At 36.7% G+C, this 16,561-nt stretch overlaps 1 protein-coding gene across 2 annotated transcripts in view; it reads right to left on the reverse strand.

Moving 5' to 3' along the window:
- Nucleotides 1-899: 899 nt before the first annotated feature.
- Nucleotides 900-16,561, reverse strand: part of MACC1 (MACC1, MET transcriptional regulator) — a 34,079-nt gene continuing 18,417 nt past the window's right edge. Inside the window, exons 2-5 of one of the 2 annotated variants that reach the window (XM_418705.8) lie at nt 16,354-16,468; nt 11,916-13,954; nt 9,992-10,180; nt 900-4,680 (exon numbers count right to left, since the gene is read on the reverse strand). In XM_418705.8, the coding sequence (XP_418705.5) occupies nt 4,465-4,680; nt 9,992-10,180; nt 11,916-13,954; nt 16,354-16,468 (2,559 nt within the window). In that variant the 3' untranslated portion in view covers nt 900-4,464. The remainder of the gene's footprint in view (nt 4,681-9,991; nt 10,181-11,915; nt 13,955-16,353; nt 16,469-16,561) is intronic. The other variant, XM_015281864.4, reaches the window with a different exon arrangement.

The raw sequence follows: 16,561 nt of genomic DNA on the forward strand, positions 1-16,561 counted from the left end.
CAATTCCTCACTGTGTGAAAAGGCACTTCAGCATATTTTTAAACCCACTGCCTGATAACTTCACTGTTATGAGACATGCAGAACAGTCATTGTTTATTCACTTCCTCCCTGTCAGTCCTGATTTTCTTTTTTCTCAGCGTATTGTATTTGTCAAGGCTACATTTTAGATCTTGTTCTGAATTTACCAAGATTGTAATGCTTAAAATGCTGAAGTTATGGAATGGAACTGAATGCCCTTTGTATTTGCCTGCTTTTGGGACTATTGTGTTGCCCTCCTTCTTCGGTGCAGGCCAGTTCATTTACATTTTAAAAGCTGGGATTTAGAATGAATATGTAAATGCACTTTCCAGTCAGTATAGTAATTCCTGACACTTAGTTTTAAATTAAAATCATGATTGTTAATTGAGCATCTAAGATGTAGACTGTCTAACTGGACAATGATATCCAGTAACAATTTGATTTGAGAAAAACGAGATAAATATATAATTAAATCTGAACAGCAGTATTCTCTCTTTCTTCCAAGGGTTCAGAAGCTTGTGCTAGTTTTGAATGACCTTTTCAAACAAAGATTCACCTTTTCAAACTTGCAGGCATGATTCTGCCACAGAAAGGAGCGTGTTCTGGGACATGTCCCTCTGAGGGGAACGGGCTGCCCCATCACCTCTGCAGACAGCCCTGCTCTCAGCAGTTGGTTCATTCTGCTGCCTCAGGGAGTGATATAAGCCAGTTACTCCTGCTTATAAACAGGCTAAAATGGGGGTACATCCATATTTTTAGCACAGAACTTTCAAATGAAGGAAAGTACACATGGGCACCATTCATTTCTCAGGTATTAACAGAACTGTTGTCCTTGACCTCTCTCCCTTAGCTTACAAAAACAAGATAAAATCCGTACAAGATTCCAGTGGACAATATCATCTTTCCTTGTTTATTTTAAAAATATATACCGTTAATTAAAAAAAAAAATAGATAACATATATACATCGGCAACACATAATAAGTGGCACATATGTACTAAGAACAATCTTCAGGTTATTTTGAAGACTACGTCCCATACTGTCTGTAGATATTTACTGACAGCAGAAGAGCTATCAGGAACAACAGTTACCACTTGTACTGAACTAACATTTTCTTTACATATCTACAATTTCTGTAGAACTTCTCCAGAGGCTTTAACAGATGGGATACTCTCTCACATTAATGTGTGGAATTCCTTTTGTTTCATGCTTTTCCAAGAGGGAAAAAACATCCAACCCTCGCATTCTCTGTTGCATTATCTTTTTGTGGGCATTCTAATAACTAGGACACAAACAGAACAAAATAGCAAAGCCTTCTATTTGTATTTGGTTTGGCTGTCCATAGGTGACGAAGATGATGAAAAAGCAGAAAGATGAGAACACAGTCTTTCCCAAAACCCAAATGGAGGACAGAAACCCATGGGGGAATAACTTCTTTTTTCTCTCCTGTTAATTTAGAGACACGTCACTGCAGTGTGCCATCAAATGGCACACAGCTGAGTTGTCTCTGCACTGCAAGAGCAGGAATGACTTCTTAATTTAAAAAAATAATTTAAAAAAATAGCAGTTCTAGTGCAAGTGGCAGCTAGACTTTCTTTACTGCTGCCCACCACGCAGTATGTCTACCCCTTCCAAGGGCAGACAGAGCTGCAGTAATTATTTTTCCAGCTTTCATCATTAGGTGAAATCATAAAGCAATTGGCTGCTCACACATTTTTCATCTGTTTAAGAACTGTACCAATCCAGATGCTAGAAGAATAGTGAAAGGGTCTTGTCTGCCTACACATCCAAAGGGAAATGGAATGGAAACTGGAAACAGAGGGTCATTTAAGGCAAGGAACAGACTTATTTTGCCTCGTCTCCTCTCAGAGAGCTATTAATCTCACCCGCTTTGCAGAAACCCAGGAAGGTATGTATGCAGGCTCATGGGAAAGCTGTTTTCTCTTGACAGAGTGGGAAGAAAGGAGAAAAGGTCAAGAACTGTGTGTTTACTAGACCCATGTGCTTCTCTATGTGTGCTGCTGCTGCATGCAGCTGCTTTCACTCTCAGCTGGCATTTTGTGGCTTTGAATACTAGAGCACTAAATAAAATATGAGATTTTAATACCTATTATTTCATGTATCCAGTGTGGGATGCTAAAGTAAACAGAATATTGCACGAGTGCACATTTCATTCATATGAGCTTAAAGCAGAAACGGGGAGAACAATTAACAGTCAAAGCCTGCAGTATACAGAGCGTGGGGTACAGCACAACTACGGACAGATATAAATTTCCTTTTAAAGAAATATACTTGAAAGACCAGTTGCTTAATGTTGCAAGCTAAGGAGAACACTGACTCACTAAGTCAATATTTACTAAATCTACCAGGCCAAATTCAACTCTTGTTCTAAGCAGAAACAATTTTGCTGTTGTTTCACATCAATGAAAGGAACTGGCCTTGAGACCAAATCTGGAAAACGTACAAAAGCCTTCATCAGGGCATGCAGTGCTAAGTTTAAGGATTATTTTCAATAATTTATTTTAATTTGGTTTCTGTTATTTAAATTTATAATTTTAATATTCCAATTCAGCATTTTACCTATAAATAAGCACCTTTCTCTTATCCAGCAGCATGGCAAAGCTCATAGATGCTTTTTCCCCTTTTGGGGGCTTCATAACTGCAAGCAGGGAACAACAGCTGGTCTCTGCACAGAATCACAAGTGAACAAGAGAATGTGTTTTACACTTTCTTTGCAGCTCTTTTTAAAACTAGAGGAGTCAAGGTACGAAATACGTGCTAACTGAAACAACAGGAATTTCCAACAATATATATGCTTTTTCTCCAGGTTTCACTGATAAACAAAGACAATTGATGCTCTGTAGTCTGAATCCCTCAATCTCTTGCAAATCAAGAACAAATCCACTGAAGCCAAATGACTTGCATGCATGCTAATTCAGTCATGCCTTCGTGCTTAAGGGTCTTTTGTTGAGCAAGCTTTTCGGTTACCAGAGCAAGAGCTCTTTCCTCAGACTCTTTTCTGAGCTATGAATGCAATGGGAAAGCTTAAAGAAAGCATAAAAGAAAGCAGGTTAAAGGAAAGAAGAGGGGAGGAGAAATGTTTACATGTGCTATTTGGTTTTAGAATCACAAAACCTTCCTTGTTAGTAGAGGTCATCTAACAAAACAGCAGAAGCACAGATTCTTAACTGTAATGCTACTCCTTTGTGATACTCCAGAAAGCATTTGGCTTTGTCTTGCCAACAAGTGATGACAGAACCCAGATTTCTTTTCTCCCAGCTGTCATGAGTATATGCTAATGTTTCTGAACAAATGTGAATTAAAGATCCTTAAAATGGCTTTAACCTTTTGAAGCTTCTACTTAACTAAAAATTTATTTAGATGCTCATAATAAAAAATAATTACAATCAAGTCGGTTAGTCTGTAGCTATTATTCAGCCTGTATTTTCTGTATTTATAATAAGCTACCTAGTAATTGCAAGACTTTTATTGATGTCTAAGTGGGGTTCTTTTTAGAGCATATGACTAATGAAAATTAATTGCTGCAAAAAAAAAAATTCTAGAAAGCACCCCACTGCTAACTTTTTCTTTTTTCTTTTTCTTTTTTTTTTTATTTTGAGAAAATAATAGCCATCACTCATATTCCTCATACAGTAAGGTAGAAAAGAATGATCAACAGAAGAGGTTATAAACAGTCTACAACCCTTATATCTACCAAGCCAGTCTTCCCTAATTAACGATAACAGAGGAAAAATATGCAAATAATCAGAGGGATGGACAATGTACACCAAGAAAGCTTCCTGTATTTCTAGACACACACACACAAAAAATAACCCTTTAGAGCTACATCAGCAAACCAACTGACCTTGACTACTACATTGCCTGTCTCTTTTTAAGACTCCATAAAATGAACCAAAAGCTGTTTTGGAAGGAATGCACAGCATAAGCCTTTGCTTCCAAGTGTAAATAACTGTTGAATTACACTTTTGGAAGAAGATTAGTTTTATCCCAGCTTAGGACAAAGAATCCTAGTTTTTCTAGGTTATCCTGTACATATTCCCTTAGAGTTGAAGATTTGGGACAGCAATTAAAATGTTTTAAATACTTAGATTTTAATGCCCTGATGAAAACAATGTAAACATATGCCCCATGGGCTGCACTTATTCATGCAAGGCTCTGTTTCTATAACTAATTCCCACCTAGAAATCGGTGCAATCAGAAATAGCTCCCTGTAGAAAGCAGGCTGTAATATTCAAGTCATTTTTGACCTCATCCTTTTCCTACTTCCTCAGTAGCTATGAGCTAGGCCTGGCAATTTTGAATGGCTGTAGCTGAGAACCATGGGGCTAGACTCAACTTCAGCAGCATTTAGCCCTGCTCTGAAAGTATTGTTGAAACACAAATAACAGTACAGTTTCTAGATTTTCCAAAAATGTATCTTGATAGTCTAGTTTTCTTCCTCCATTCTGGAGAAAGCACTTGCCCTTAAAACTTCCATGCAGTTCACAAGAATCAACGCTCCAGTTAACTCTCGCCACTGTTTTGTTACTGGATTTTTCATTTTATCCAAGGCTGATTGCAGGTCTTGTAAGACATCCCTGTAGCTGTCTCCATAATGGGCAGCCCACGTGTAGAGAAAGTCATATGCAGGTTTCCACATCATCTGCAAAGAAGGGAAAATTATGAAAAAGCTTAATTGCAGAAATTGAACTACTGCAGGGAAAACAGAAAAAAAAAAAAGGCTACATCTTTCCAACAGTCAGAGAAAAGAGAAAGAAGAAAAATAATTATTTGATCTCTAGCCATTGACATACTTTCTCATATAAGGTATATTCATTAAGAAAAATCCAGGAACCTTACGTACTTCATTGATATGAAATACTAGAATTCTCAGAGGAATAATAAGAGAAAGATAAAGTTTTCATTCAGATAACTATCACAAAGTCAATATACATCTATGTCTGAAAGTAAAACTAAAGGCACAAAGGTAGAAGGAAAATGCTTTTCCCCTTGATCATTTTTGAGACATAAACATCCAATAGTAGTTTCCTCATTTAGAGTTTGACTTGTACTTTTGGTGGTTAAAGTTCCACTGTCCCCCTATGAAGCCTGGAACATTTAAACATAGTTCTTATTTACACAACAATATTTTCAAGTGACATCAACAGAAAGATCTGCCTACTAATAGATCAAAACAAAACAGAAGCAAATGAGCAAATAAAACTGCTCAAAAAGCAGGAAAATCAAAAGTTTTTATATTAACTTCTCAAAATTAGGGCATGGTATTTTAAAAACTATCCTGCAATAAATAAAGGAAATAATAAAAATTAAAATATATATATATAAGAAAAAACAAGTTACCAGTGCTCCTTATTGCAAACTACAATATGTTTAATTATTTTATGACTAACAAATATGGAATAGATCTTTCCCAGCTGTAATTTGTCATTTACCTTGTGGCATTAATGCAGATATGGCAGCATGATTCAGATACCAAGCTGGACTGGCATCTTTCAAAGTGCTGATGTACAGAGTAAGTTTGTTCTTGTTTACAAACAGAAAGCCTGTCTTCCCATCCTCTACTTTTGAAAATTTAACTTACACAACTAGTTCCCTTCTCCTCACTGGCAACAGAGGTTTTGCAAACAAACAGCAATTTAATTATCAGTTGTATGGATGATACACAAAGCCATAAATAAACCCTTTACTTTCCTAAATAGTACTGTCATATGGTGTTTTGAGAAAAATACACTTATACATAGCAATAAAAGCACATGAACTGATGTGTACACATGTATATATAAACACAGAAGTGATCAGAAGTCACTTAATTCTAAAAGGATTTTTTAAATCTTTTTCCCTTTTTTAAAGGTGAAACAATTGTCATGTTTCTGAAGGGTAATTCAGAGGAAATTGGTTATTTCTTCAATATCCTGTCCTATGAATTTGCAATACACAATGTAAAGCTCCACTTCCTTACTTTGAGCTCTTTTTATTTGATCACTTGAGAAAACAAGTAGCTGGAGGAAATTCCTTTGCCTGTGGTTCTGAACTTACCTCCTTATTTGGGCTAAGAACTAACTCCTAACTTACTCCAATATTAACTCTACTGTAGTTTCTGTCAACATCTCCATCATCTTCTACTGCCTTTCTCCCCCATCCTTATTTTTTAATTAAATGCAAAAACCTGTTCAATTAATCTCTGTGGTAGTGTACCTCATGGTCTCATTAGTCTGGTTTCTGCCTTTAGTTTAAGCCATAAGAAAGTGCTAGTGCATTGGGTGAAGTTTGTCATTTAAACTCTACAGGTGAGAAGAGTATCACCATTATCCAAAATGAATGGTGCCTTATGCTGACTTTAAGCAAGTCATTCTTAAATTATAACTGTAAGGTTACAAAAGGAAGGAAGTAATTTGGTAGTTGTTAGAAGAAATTAAAAATAAGAAATTCTTTCATTTTATAAGATGCAGTAATGAGTAGAAAACAAACAAGCAAACAAACGAACATTTGTAATGTACAACCATTAATACCTGATGTTATAATACGTTTTAATGGAAAAAACAGCTCACTATGGTTGCATGGATGATGACATTGAATAGTTTCTTTATTCTTATTTCTACCTTGATAAGCAACATAGCTAACAAGAAAACTGGGATTTCCTGATATGCTACTGCTGGCTATGCCTTTTCTCTGTCTCCTGCTTCCTTTTCTTATAGCCTGCTGGACCAGGCTATTTGAAAGATTAGGGAACAGCCTTTCGCTGGTGATCCTTACTAGTATGTGAAAAGACTGGGAGTATTAAAAGATGCTATGCTTTGACTTACATTGAAGGTCAGTCTGACACTGCACAATCAGAGAATTGTCTGAAACATGCCTAAAATATAAACCGTGCTTTCCTCAACCGATTTTTTTTTTTTTCCAGGACAAAAGAAAAATGTAGACAATCAGAACCTTATGAACCAGTCATCAGTAATGCAACGAGGCAGTAACCCACATGTTCATCACACCTAACTAATACTGCTGACCAGGCATCTGAGGTAGGTCCTTCTCCACATTCACATGCTCTAATGCAGCAGCTGAACTAAATCAGGTTTGACACTGCTGAATTTCAACAAAGCAGATTTTTAAGGCAAACTATTAAATCACTGCAGCATGCTGAGCAAATCACATCTCAGCTACGTGCCTGGGTTTTTCCTCTGCTCCCACTACCTCTGCTGAGTAGATAATAATGATACCTACATTCTTCATAAAGTGATTTGGAATTTACTGATGAAAAGCACTTCAAAAGCTAGGCATCAATTGTATGCACCTCAAGTTGTCTTTGTGATCATCTGAGAGAAGATTTCTCCCCCTAAGAAAAATACTCAGTTTAGAAATAGAAACATTTTTTGGCCAATCAATCCTTCTGATGGAGAATAGTCCTTGATTAATGAATTGGTTAATGTTTTCAGACAATAGTCAGTAATTAGTCAGAACTCATTACTCCTTCAACTTTTCTTAGTTTTTCACTTACAGACCAACAACTACTATCAAAAAAAAAAAAAAAATTCAATTGGAAAACTCCAGGCCAGGATAAGATTATTTTAAAGGGGCTTCTTTTGTAGCTTCAAAGTAAATACAATGAACAGCAACCATTCTGAAATAAATAATCAGACTAACACTAGCCTGGTAACAGTCATGGGGGCTTTCCCACACAGGTATGAATTTACACCGCGTTAGCTATATTCATTTTGCATCCCACATAGGCACTCCCACTGAACGTACACAAGAAATTTTATAAGCAGGGTACTGTTTTCCGAATAGAGGTTCAATTCACTAGACCACTGAGAAGTTCAGGGATCTATTGCTGGCTTTATATGGTGAACTTGACTGTACTATCTTCAGGCATAAGATACTGTCATGGGAAGGTAGAAAATCTAGGTGGTTTATTACACTATGATTTATATTATGTGGGAATGTACACAGACGGATATATAATGCCTATATATTTGAAGCAAAGTAAATATGTATGTAGCAAAGTAAATATCATATATATGTGTGTATATACACATTGCACACATTGTGCTGAAAGAAGTGCTTTAAGATTATGTTGGTTCTACTGTCTGGTAGCTAAGAAAGGATTTCCAAATACCATGGAGGCTGGTAGAATCACACATTACTCAGGTATAATGAGCTCTAAAATTCTTGCTCAAGAAAGCTGTGATTTTGTCAAACAAAGGAAGCTTAGCATGTAAAACAAAAGTCTAAGAAGATAGACCAGGCACTACAAAAATTAAAAATGGAAGTGACAGTCAGTCACACACTAGTGCAAAAATAGAGTTAATAACAAGGTGACTTTTTTTTTTTCCACTGGAAAGAGAGTAGTAGTCAAATGATTAGTAGAGTTTTATAATAACAAAAAATGTAAGGAGAATTGTGCATCCATGCACAAGTAATGTACCCAGAACAACAAAACAAAGCAAACCATGAAATAGCTCAGAGAAAAGCAAGATTAGAGGAGTAGGAAATGTTTTCAAGTAGAAATTATAGAATTTTGCAGTAAATGCAGAACGCTGTATGTGAATGCATGGAATCTGAGTCAAATATGGGTCTGGAGCTGGAGCGAGGCATTCAGAGTGAGTAAGAATTGGTGGTTCATGATCAGAGCAGAAATCTCTTGATAGTAATCACAAAGCAGATAAGACTGAGATTAAAGACTCAATGGATTTAGACTACAGAAAAGAAAATATGCTCAACAGGAAACAAACAGCTACAAGGAAAGAAAAAGGAAGAAAAAATATCTTGAGCTGCTGTGAAGTTGTGAATGGCAAATAGAAGCAATTTGTTAGGTACCAAGATGTGACAGAGAAGGATAATGCACTGGATAACGTGCATTACCTGCAATAATCAGAGGATATTACAGGCAAAGGGAAAGTCAGTCCTGAATGCCAAAGCCCAAGCAGAAAAGTCATGTCGAGCAACATTCAGTGATACACATAAGAGAATGCTCAATGTAAAACTCAGTCTGAGAACTATCAGTTGTTGGCACATAACTCTGTGGGAGAAAGTGGATATAGTAAGTAGAGAAATGTAGGAAGAAAGCTGGCTGCCCAGGCTAAGGTGTGTCAGGAACACAGGCTGGCCCTCAATTCAGAGGTGTGGACATGAGCCCAACCTAAGTCTTATGACACATCTGTCACATTTCATGGATACTATGGATACCTCTGAGCATCTCCAAATAGCACTAGAGAGATACTTAGGTGCTGAAATTGCCCCTTGACTGTATACACATTAAAATACATCAGAGAGGACAACTTGACTTTTATTTAGAAGTCATACTTCTATTTAACCAGAGTGCTTTTACAACAGAGGGCAAATATTATGAGCTACATGGCAAACCATCCAATTAAAAAAGCCATGTTTATATAAAAGGACAGAGGTGAAACTGGTGTCAGAGAATCCAGCCTCTTGTAACACTGCCTTGTCTGAATCAGATGGTGACAAATTTGACACAGACGCAGAAGAGGGAAGTGTTAATAGTAAAGTTAAGCTTGCTTTCAGTGGAGAGAACAAAAGCTGTACTGAAGGTGATTTGAAGGGGCTCATGCAAGGACTAGATGGTCTTCCTTACTGCAACTGAAATGACAGCAGCTGGGAAAGAGAAAGACAGAGGAGTGAGCAAGATTAAAAATGAGATGGCAGGTCAATAAGGGACTGAAAGTGACCCCTGGGATGGAAAGTAAAGATTTGAAACTCAAGATAGAGAGATACCAGGATCTCCGCAGCAAATTAATTTGGCACAACACTCTGTAACTGGCCTCAAAGGAAAATCTAAATAATTGCAAGCAAAACTTGACAAGAATTCCTTGCATCAAAGAGATTACAAACTAAATACAGAGTCAGTAACTATAAAAGGAAAGAATTACACACAGCAAGGAAGAAGAAAGGTCTCTAGGAAGGAGCAAGTGTGCACATTGCGTTACCCAGAACCTTACCTCCAGAGCTACTGCTCCACTCTTCCCTTGATGGGGTACCTCATAAGCCTCTATTTGCTGCTTTGTGAGTCGGGCTAGCTTCTCTGCGAGCTCCCGCCAGTATTTGCCAAGTTTCACAGCTGATGTCAAAATGATGGTGTCCTGGGTAAGACGGGCCACTAATCCCTGGCAATCTATTTTCAAAAGTGCCTGCAACAATCATTTTCATTAATGTTCCTTCACAAAGGAACATCCTACAAACATCATTATCATTTGTGTTCAAAGCACTAGTCTACATTTTTAAGCTGACAAATATTTTTTCAACAAAAATGCGTTGCCAATAATTTCATAGGAACGCTGCCCACAAGCTTATGAAAAACTTAGGCTGGCATTCAGCTGATTCAGCATTCCAGTGTCACATAGATATTGCCCAGCTAAGGGATCCTGAAGGGAAAATATTATTCTTCAACAAAAATATCTGGGCCATCAAATTATCTTAGAGTATGACATGGAACTTAAAATTGAAACTGAAATACTGTTATACTAAGATGTGGTTCTTAGTTTACTGCTTTTCCAGAACACTGATTACACTGGCCAGCACCCTTTGATTTACTGCTTTCATATAATGGAAAATTTGCCAATCATCACACAGAAATGTGAGAATGAAAATATCCTCCATGCCAAATGATCTTTCAAGATCAAATGAATTAACATGTTTCCAGGAGCAAAGTCCTGAAATGCTGCATTTTCATTTCTTATTTATTTCCTCAAGAGCTAATGAGAAAATGGGTGGTGGTCATTAACTTTTTTTTCTCCTCAAATTAACAGAAAAATGTTCCACAGAAAATATTGGCTTGACAGTGCAATATCAAGAACCAAAAGCAGAAAAGTTCCTCAGCTTTCAGATACTGATTTTTTTATACAATAGCAAGCTTTTCACCTGAAAACAGCTACTTGTATACTTTAGTAGAAAATGTTCCATAAAAATTCTCATGGAAACAGTCCAACTTTTGGTAGGCAAGATGCTTGGCTAGTGTAGCTACCCAAAAAAATAGTCAATATGGATCCTAAACTCTCCCATACTAGTGCCCATCTAGAATAATATTCTAAAGTCACGCTACTGAGAAGCAGACAGTAGTATACAGTATGAAGACCCTTTACATTTCAGCAAAGTGGACTGCCTCTCTGCTACCATCTGTCACATGGTAATAAAATGTAATGGAATATCACCAGGAAAGTTCAGGAAAGTTCAGAAAAAATAAAATGTAATGGAATATCACCAGGAAAGTACTGCCATACCACCAACATGTTCCTCTGACTTCATGGGCCAACATAATAAAATAGGAAGCATTACTTTCAGAGCAGCCCTCATATAAGTTGCAACTGCTGAAAATAAGTACTAAAATATTTTCATTGTTGTCCTTATGCAGCTACAGCACTGAAATTGTCAATTGTGGACAGAAAATCTTGTCTTCAGCAAAAAGGTAGGTCAGAGTTTCCTTGCTTTAAGAACATAAGGCAATCTTAGACATACATCTTATGGCAGAAATGCTAATAACAGAGTTCCCCCACTGTGTGATTATTAATTGCTTCTAATTAGGACTGTGAACTGCTTAGGTAAACAATTTACTATTGATTTATGACTTCCATGACAAAAGACCAAACAACTTCAACCATGGCCTGTCAACATGAGCAAGATTTCTGGTATATTTACAGAACACTGTTTAAAATAAATGGATTAAAGTATTATTTTTCATAAGAGTCTGGATGCATTTTCCACCTATAAGTATCTACAACAATTAGTAATATGTTCAGGTTTGTAAAAGTTCCTATGAAGGTGTAGAACATTTTCTTGTTCATATATTACTATTGACCAGCCTCTTGGCAATGCATTCCCAATAACCAAGTTAGTTCATGCAATACTTACAATATTTACAATACTTACAATAATGAGCTCGTAAAGGAATAGTCTCTTTTTTTTGTTAGCATGGCAGTCTTCCTTTAGCATCTTCACAACATGCGCAACTCTGTCGGATTCTTTATCACCATGTGCCTCATTAAAGTCATCCAAAGATATATGTGAATACCCTAGCACCTCAGCCAAAGCTCTCCAGTCATAAACACTCTCTGATACTGTAGATAAAACTACTGAGTAGATATAAGTCAGTTTTTTAAATGGCAATGTAATCTGTTCAACAAGATTCCTGGTTGTCAATTCACTGTCAGTAGTGTCCATAGCTTGCTCTTTGGAAATCACTTTTATGTTTTTACAGTGTACAAGACCAATCTTTCTTCTGAGAACTCCCACATACCACTCTTTTATTTTAGCTTGTCCAATGGCTTTTACTTTATCTTCACCAAGAAGTGCTATTGTGTCTCCTTTAAAATATTCCAACAAATAGTCAATTTTATTTTGACGTAGCACAGTTTTCAAAGCCACTCCATAAGTATTAACATTCAAAATTTTGTTTTGAAACTTTGGGTATTTAACTGTTGGTATTAAAAACAAAGGTGCAGACTTGATTTCTTTGCGTTTTTGTAAGCGCTGTGTCCTACTGATAATTCCACTTAATTTTGGAGCTGGATCAGGGGTTGTAACATGGAACTGTGTTACTTGGCTGCTTTTTGAGACTTTAATCTGAACAAGAAAAACAAAAAAATGCATCTCCCTACATCCTAGCATGGAAAACAGGAATTGTTGGCGGACCATTTCACCAGTTTTCAGTTCCTCCTCTTTAATATTTTTGCCTTCATCTTCCATCTTCACTTCAAAATCTGGATCACAGGATACCAAAGAAATGCTTAGATCCTGGGGCTTTTCAAGTAGAAATGTATGTTTTCCCCACAGCTGAAACACTACAGGTGGCATATTTTTCCCTCCTTTTTTTATATCACAAATTGTAAGTTTTCCTGGAATGTAGTTATGACCAAACACTGCAAAAACTGCTGTAAAAGATGGATGAATATATTTGGGACCATAAATTCCAACTGAGACAGTTCTATGAATGTAGTCCCAGACGTTAGTGGCTGGAGGCTGGAGTTTGTTTGCCTGTACTGCAATCACTGCATACATCACGTGACTAAGGTCTGATAGCTTCACTTGTATAGTATCTTGGTAAGTGTAGCAATTCTCCAGCTTCTTAAAAGGCCCTTCTTTATCGAGACTAAAAAAACACACAATGTCACTCATAACTTGACTGAGAGGATCATTCTTCACTTTAGCTGCAACTTTCACCTCTAGGAAAATAGCTTCCTTCGTGTTGAGGTTGCTCAACGTAAGTTCTATCAGAGGACTTACAGTGCTAGACAGCTCGTTGTTAAATGAAGATGGAGGGTTAAGGATAGCCCTTAAACCGACTTCTTGGAATTCTCCAGGTAATACATGACCCACAGGGACGTGAACATTGATATCAGAGTCAGGTAGCTGTACTGAACCCCCTTCATGATTCAGTTTACAAACTACATGAACGTCTGTAGCTTGCGTCTGTGCCCATCCAGGACTATGGCTCATGGCTTCTAAATCTAGGCAAGACCGAGTGAGTTGTCGGTGACTCAACCAAGCCATCTTGTAAGCTTCACGATCAATTTGAAGGCATGCCATGTCAGAAACTGTAGTTTTTTGAGGTGTTGGCTTATGAGGATTAAATCTTCGGTTATCAATAATATCCAAGAAGTCAGAGACACTCTTGGATCGTCCAGACCTTCTTGTTGAGCTCCTTCTTAGAAGACAATCAATATTTAGCTCATCTCCTGAGGAAGCCAAAGAATCCCCATCACTAGAAACTTTAGAGAACAAATAGGACTTTTCTTTCATGATAGACAAGTATTTATTGTTTTCATTTCTATTGGAAGCAGCTATATCATGTACAAAAGGGTTGGAGGATGACAGTTCATTCCAGAAAGGGTTAGTCTTGGAAACAGTATGGGCATGTTTAAAGAGATCAGACCACTCAATATCCAAATCCATTTTGCTTTCATTGACATCTGTTTAAGAGGAAAAAAAAAAAGTATTTCCTAAATCATATAAACTTGAGACATTCCATTAATTTCCAACCAACACTCTTAAAATGACTGACAGGTGACTACATTTATCATCTTAAAATGCATATGGATCAACTTGTTAAGGATTATATCCATATGTTTTTACTTCACATCATTAAAGAATATCAATATTGACTATCAATGCTTTTAAGTAGCATTAAGAATCTTCATTATTAGTAATAATAACAATAGTACTAACAAATCAGCACTGAAGGATGTAAAAAATCTTCTGCAAAGTTCTGGTTACTATGAACACCAAGAAATGTTAATTAGTATCAAGCATGCTAAGATGACATAAGGTTTCAGCCATTACATTTCAGTAATCCTTGGTCTCCTATAAAATTCCATGGGTTTCTTTCTTTTGTGACTACCCCTATGCAAAAATTAAGCAACCACTGTTTCGTTTTTCAGACACTGTAGACAATATGGATTCCTTTTCATTTGAGAGCGCATGTATTTAATTGATATCAGCATTCTTACAATTTATCTCCGAGTGAGTGGAATTTGTTCTACCAGCTTTCCTTTTAAAAATTCATTGGTATAATTTATGAATTCTTTTACAATTTGAAATTCAGAAAGAAATGATTTTGTGGCAAATAGTTTTTCTGAGATTGCATTTAAATAGAATAATAGAATCTTAGAATTACTAAGATTTGGAAGGACCATTGAGATAATCTAGTCCAATCTTCAATAGACAAATAAATAGTAAAAAAAATGTAAATAGACAAGAGTATATAAGTAATGTGTTTTTTATAAGAATACCCATCATTAAGAACAATGTCTATTTGTTGTGAATATAAAATGCCCTAATATTTTATATTAATAAGAGTTCACAAAAGATGGCTTATGTGTTGATTGACTCACACTTCCTGCAACAGAGACTCTTCAACTTTTTGCACTAAGGGTTTCTGTCACTGATAACTTGCCACTATTCTGTACAGCGGTTATACTCTCCTTTCTTTGTACTTGTTTAAAATCCTATACAGGATTATAATTTTAGACGAAAAACTCAGCATTTCTATTCATTCAGCATATCTATATCCTTCATTATTACACTTCCCATAGGAGTTTTCAAGGTTATTAATTATTGCTGAAGTAGAAGAATGGCAGTGCACTCAGCCAAAAAAAGAACTGAAACACTTGTACTTTTCAGTTCCAATTTTCGTGAACTGTGACAAAAACCCTGAACAGTAAAATTTTTCCAGAGTTCCAGAAAAATCCCAAATGAGAAGAACCAAAATGGAAATTATCTGCTTCCTAGCTGATCATCTGGAAGGCTCTAGCACTGTCTCAACCAGAATCTTTGAAAGGAGTTGCCAGCATGAATGTGCACAAGGTCACTAGACTCGGCTAGGCTGCTCAATCACCAATTGAAAAGGCTTTTCATTTCTGTCCTGTGTCCAAAAGCTTTCCCTGCATTCTGGTGCTATTACCGTAGAAACATCATATTAAAAACAAACAAACAAACAAAAACACAAAAAAAAAATCTAAAGTAAAATTCTATAAATTTATATATATATATATATATATATATATTTTAAAGTGTTCCAGCCTCCATCTTCTTAAATGGTATGCTTCCACAGAAGTCTAAGCAGAAAGCTCTGACAGAGCCCATGTCATTATGCTGGAGTCTTTTGCATGCCAAGCTAACAGCACAAGTTACAGAGGTACAGTAGGTTAGCAAGGAATTAATTCCTACTCCCCAGCTTGCACAGCAAGTGTGAAGCTCACCATTAGTCACTTCTGCAACTGGATAAAAGTTAAGAGGTCTACCTTATGTAAGAGAACATTACCTTAACTTTTTTGTTTAAAATAGCAGTGAGATTAAGGTAATTCTGGTTTTAACTCAAATTAATGGATGATATTCAACCCAGAGTTTTCTACAGTCCAAAACTCAGGTTGTTAAGCTGGCCTAACATCAAAAGTCCCATTTCAGATTTCTGGTATTTTAAAGAAACCCTAAATTAATGAAGTTTGGCTAAGACTTCTCTCTTCTCCTCCCATCTCCATCCCCAAGAACACACCCTAAATAGCATTCGTTCATATGAGGATAATGGTTCCTCCTAACCTCACTGAATCATATTTGCCATGACAGAGAACTTCTCTTATGCTGGCAAGTTTCTCCTAGGGGACAGTGTGACAACCCCCACACTCTGACTCCAAGGACAGCCATTATGGTTTGAGCTGTGCAAAACACAAGCAGTACAAGAAAAAAAAAACCAATACAACTGTTGTACAGAGGTTTACAGAGTAGCTGTAGCTCTTAACACTATCAAGAGTTTTGTAGAAGTACAGGCTTGAGATGGAAAGCCTTAATATAGAAATCAGCAGTAGAGGCATACTGTAGGTGGCTGAAGGTATCCGGTCATCCACGTCAATCAGAGTGCCCTCCGACCTGCTCCGCAGAATCTCTGAGTTATGGAGGGAGGCTGTTCCATTACTGGAAGCGTTTTCCTCCTAGGAAACAGTTAAATGTGTAAAACATTAGCAAGTATGCAGGAGTTTTGCACCTGTAATGGGATAAACAAAAAAAGCTTTGTAAGTGACATT

This window comes from Gallus gallus, chromosome 2, assembly GCF_016699485.2.
Source record: "Gallus gallus isolate bGalGal1 chromosome 2, bGalGal1.mat.broiler.GRCg7b, whole genome shotgun sequence".
In the NCBI taxonomy this organism is placed as follows: domain Eukaryota; kingdom Metazoa; phylum Chordata; class Aves; order Galliformes; family Phasianidae; genus Gallus; species Gallus gallus.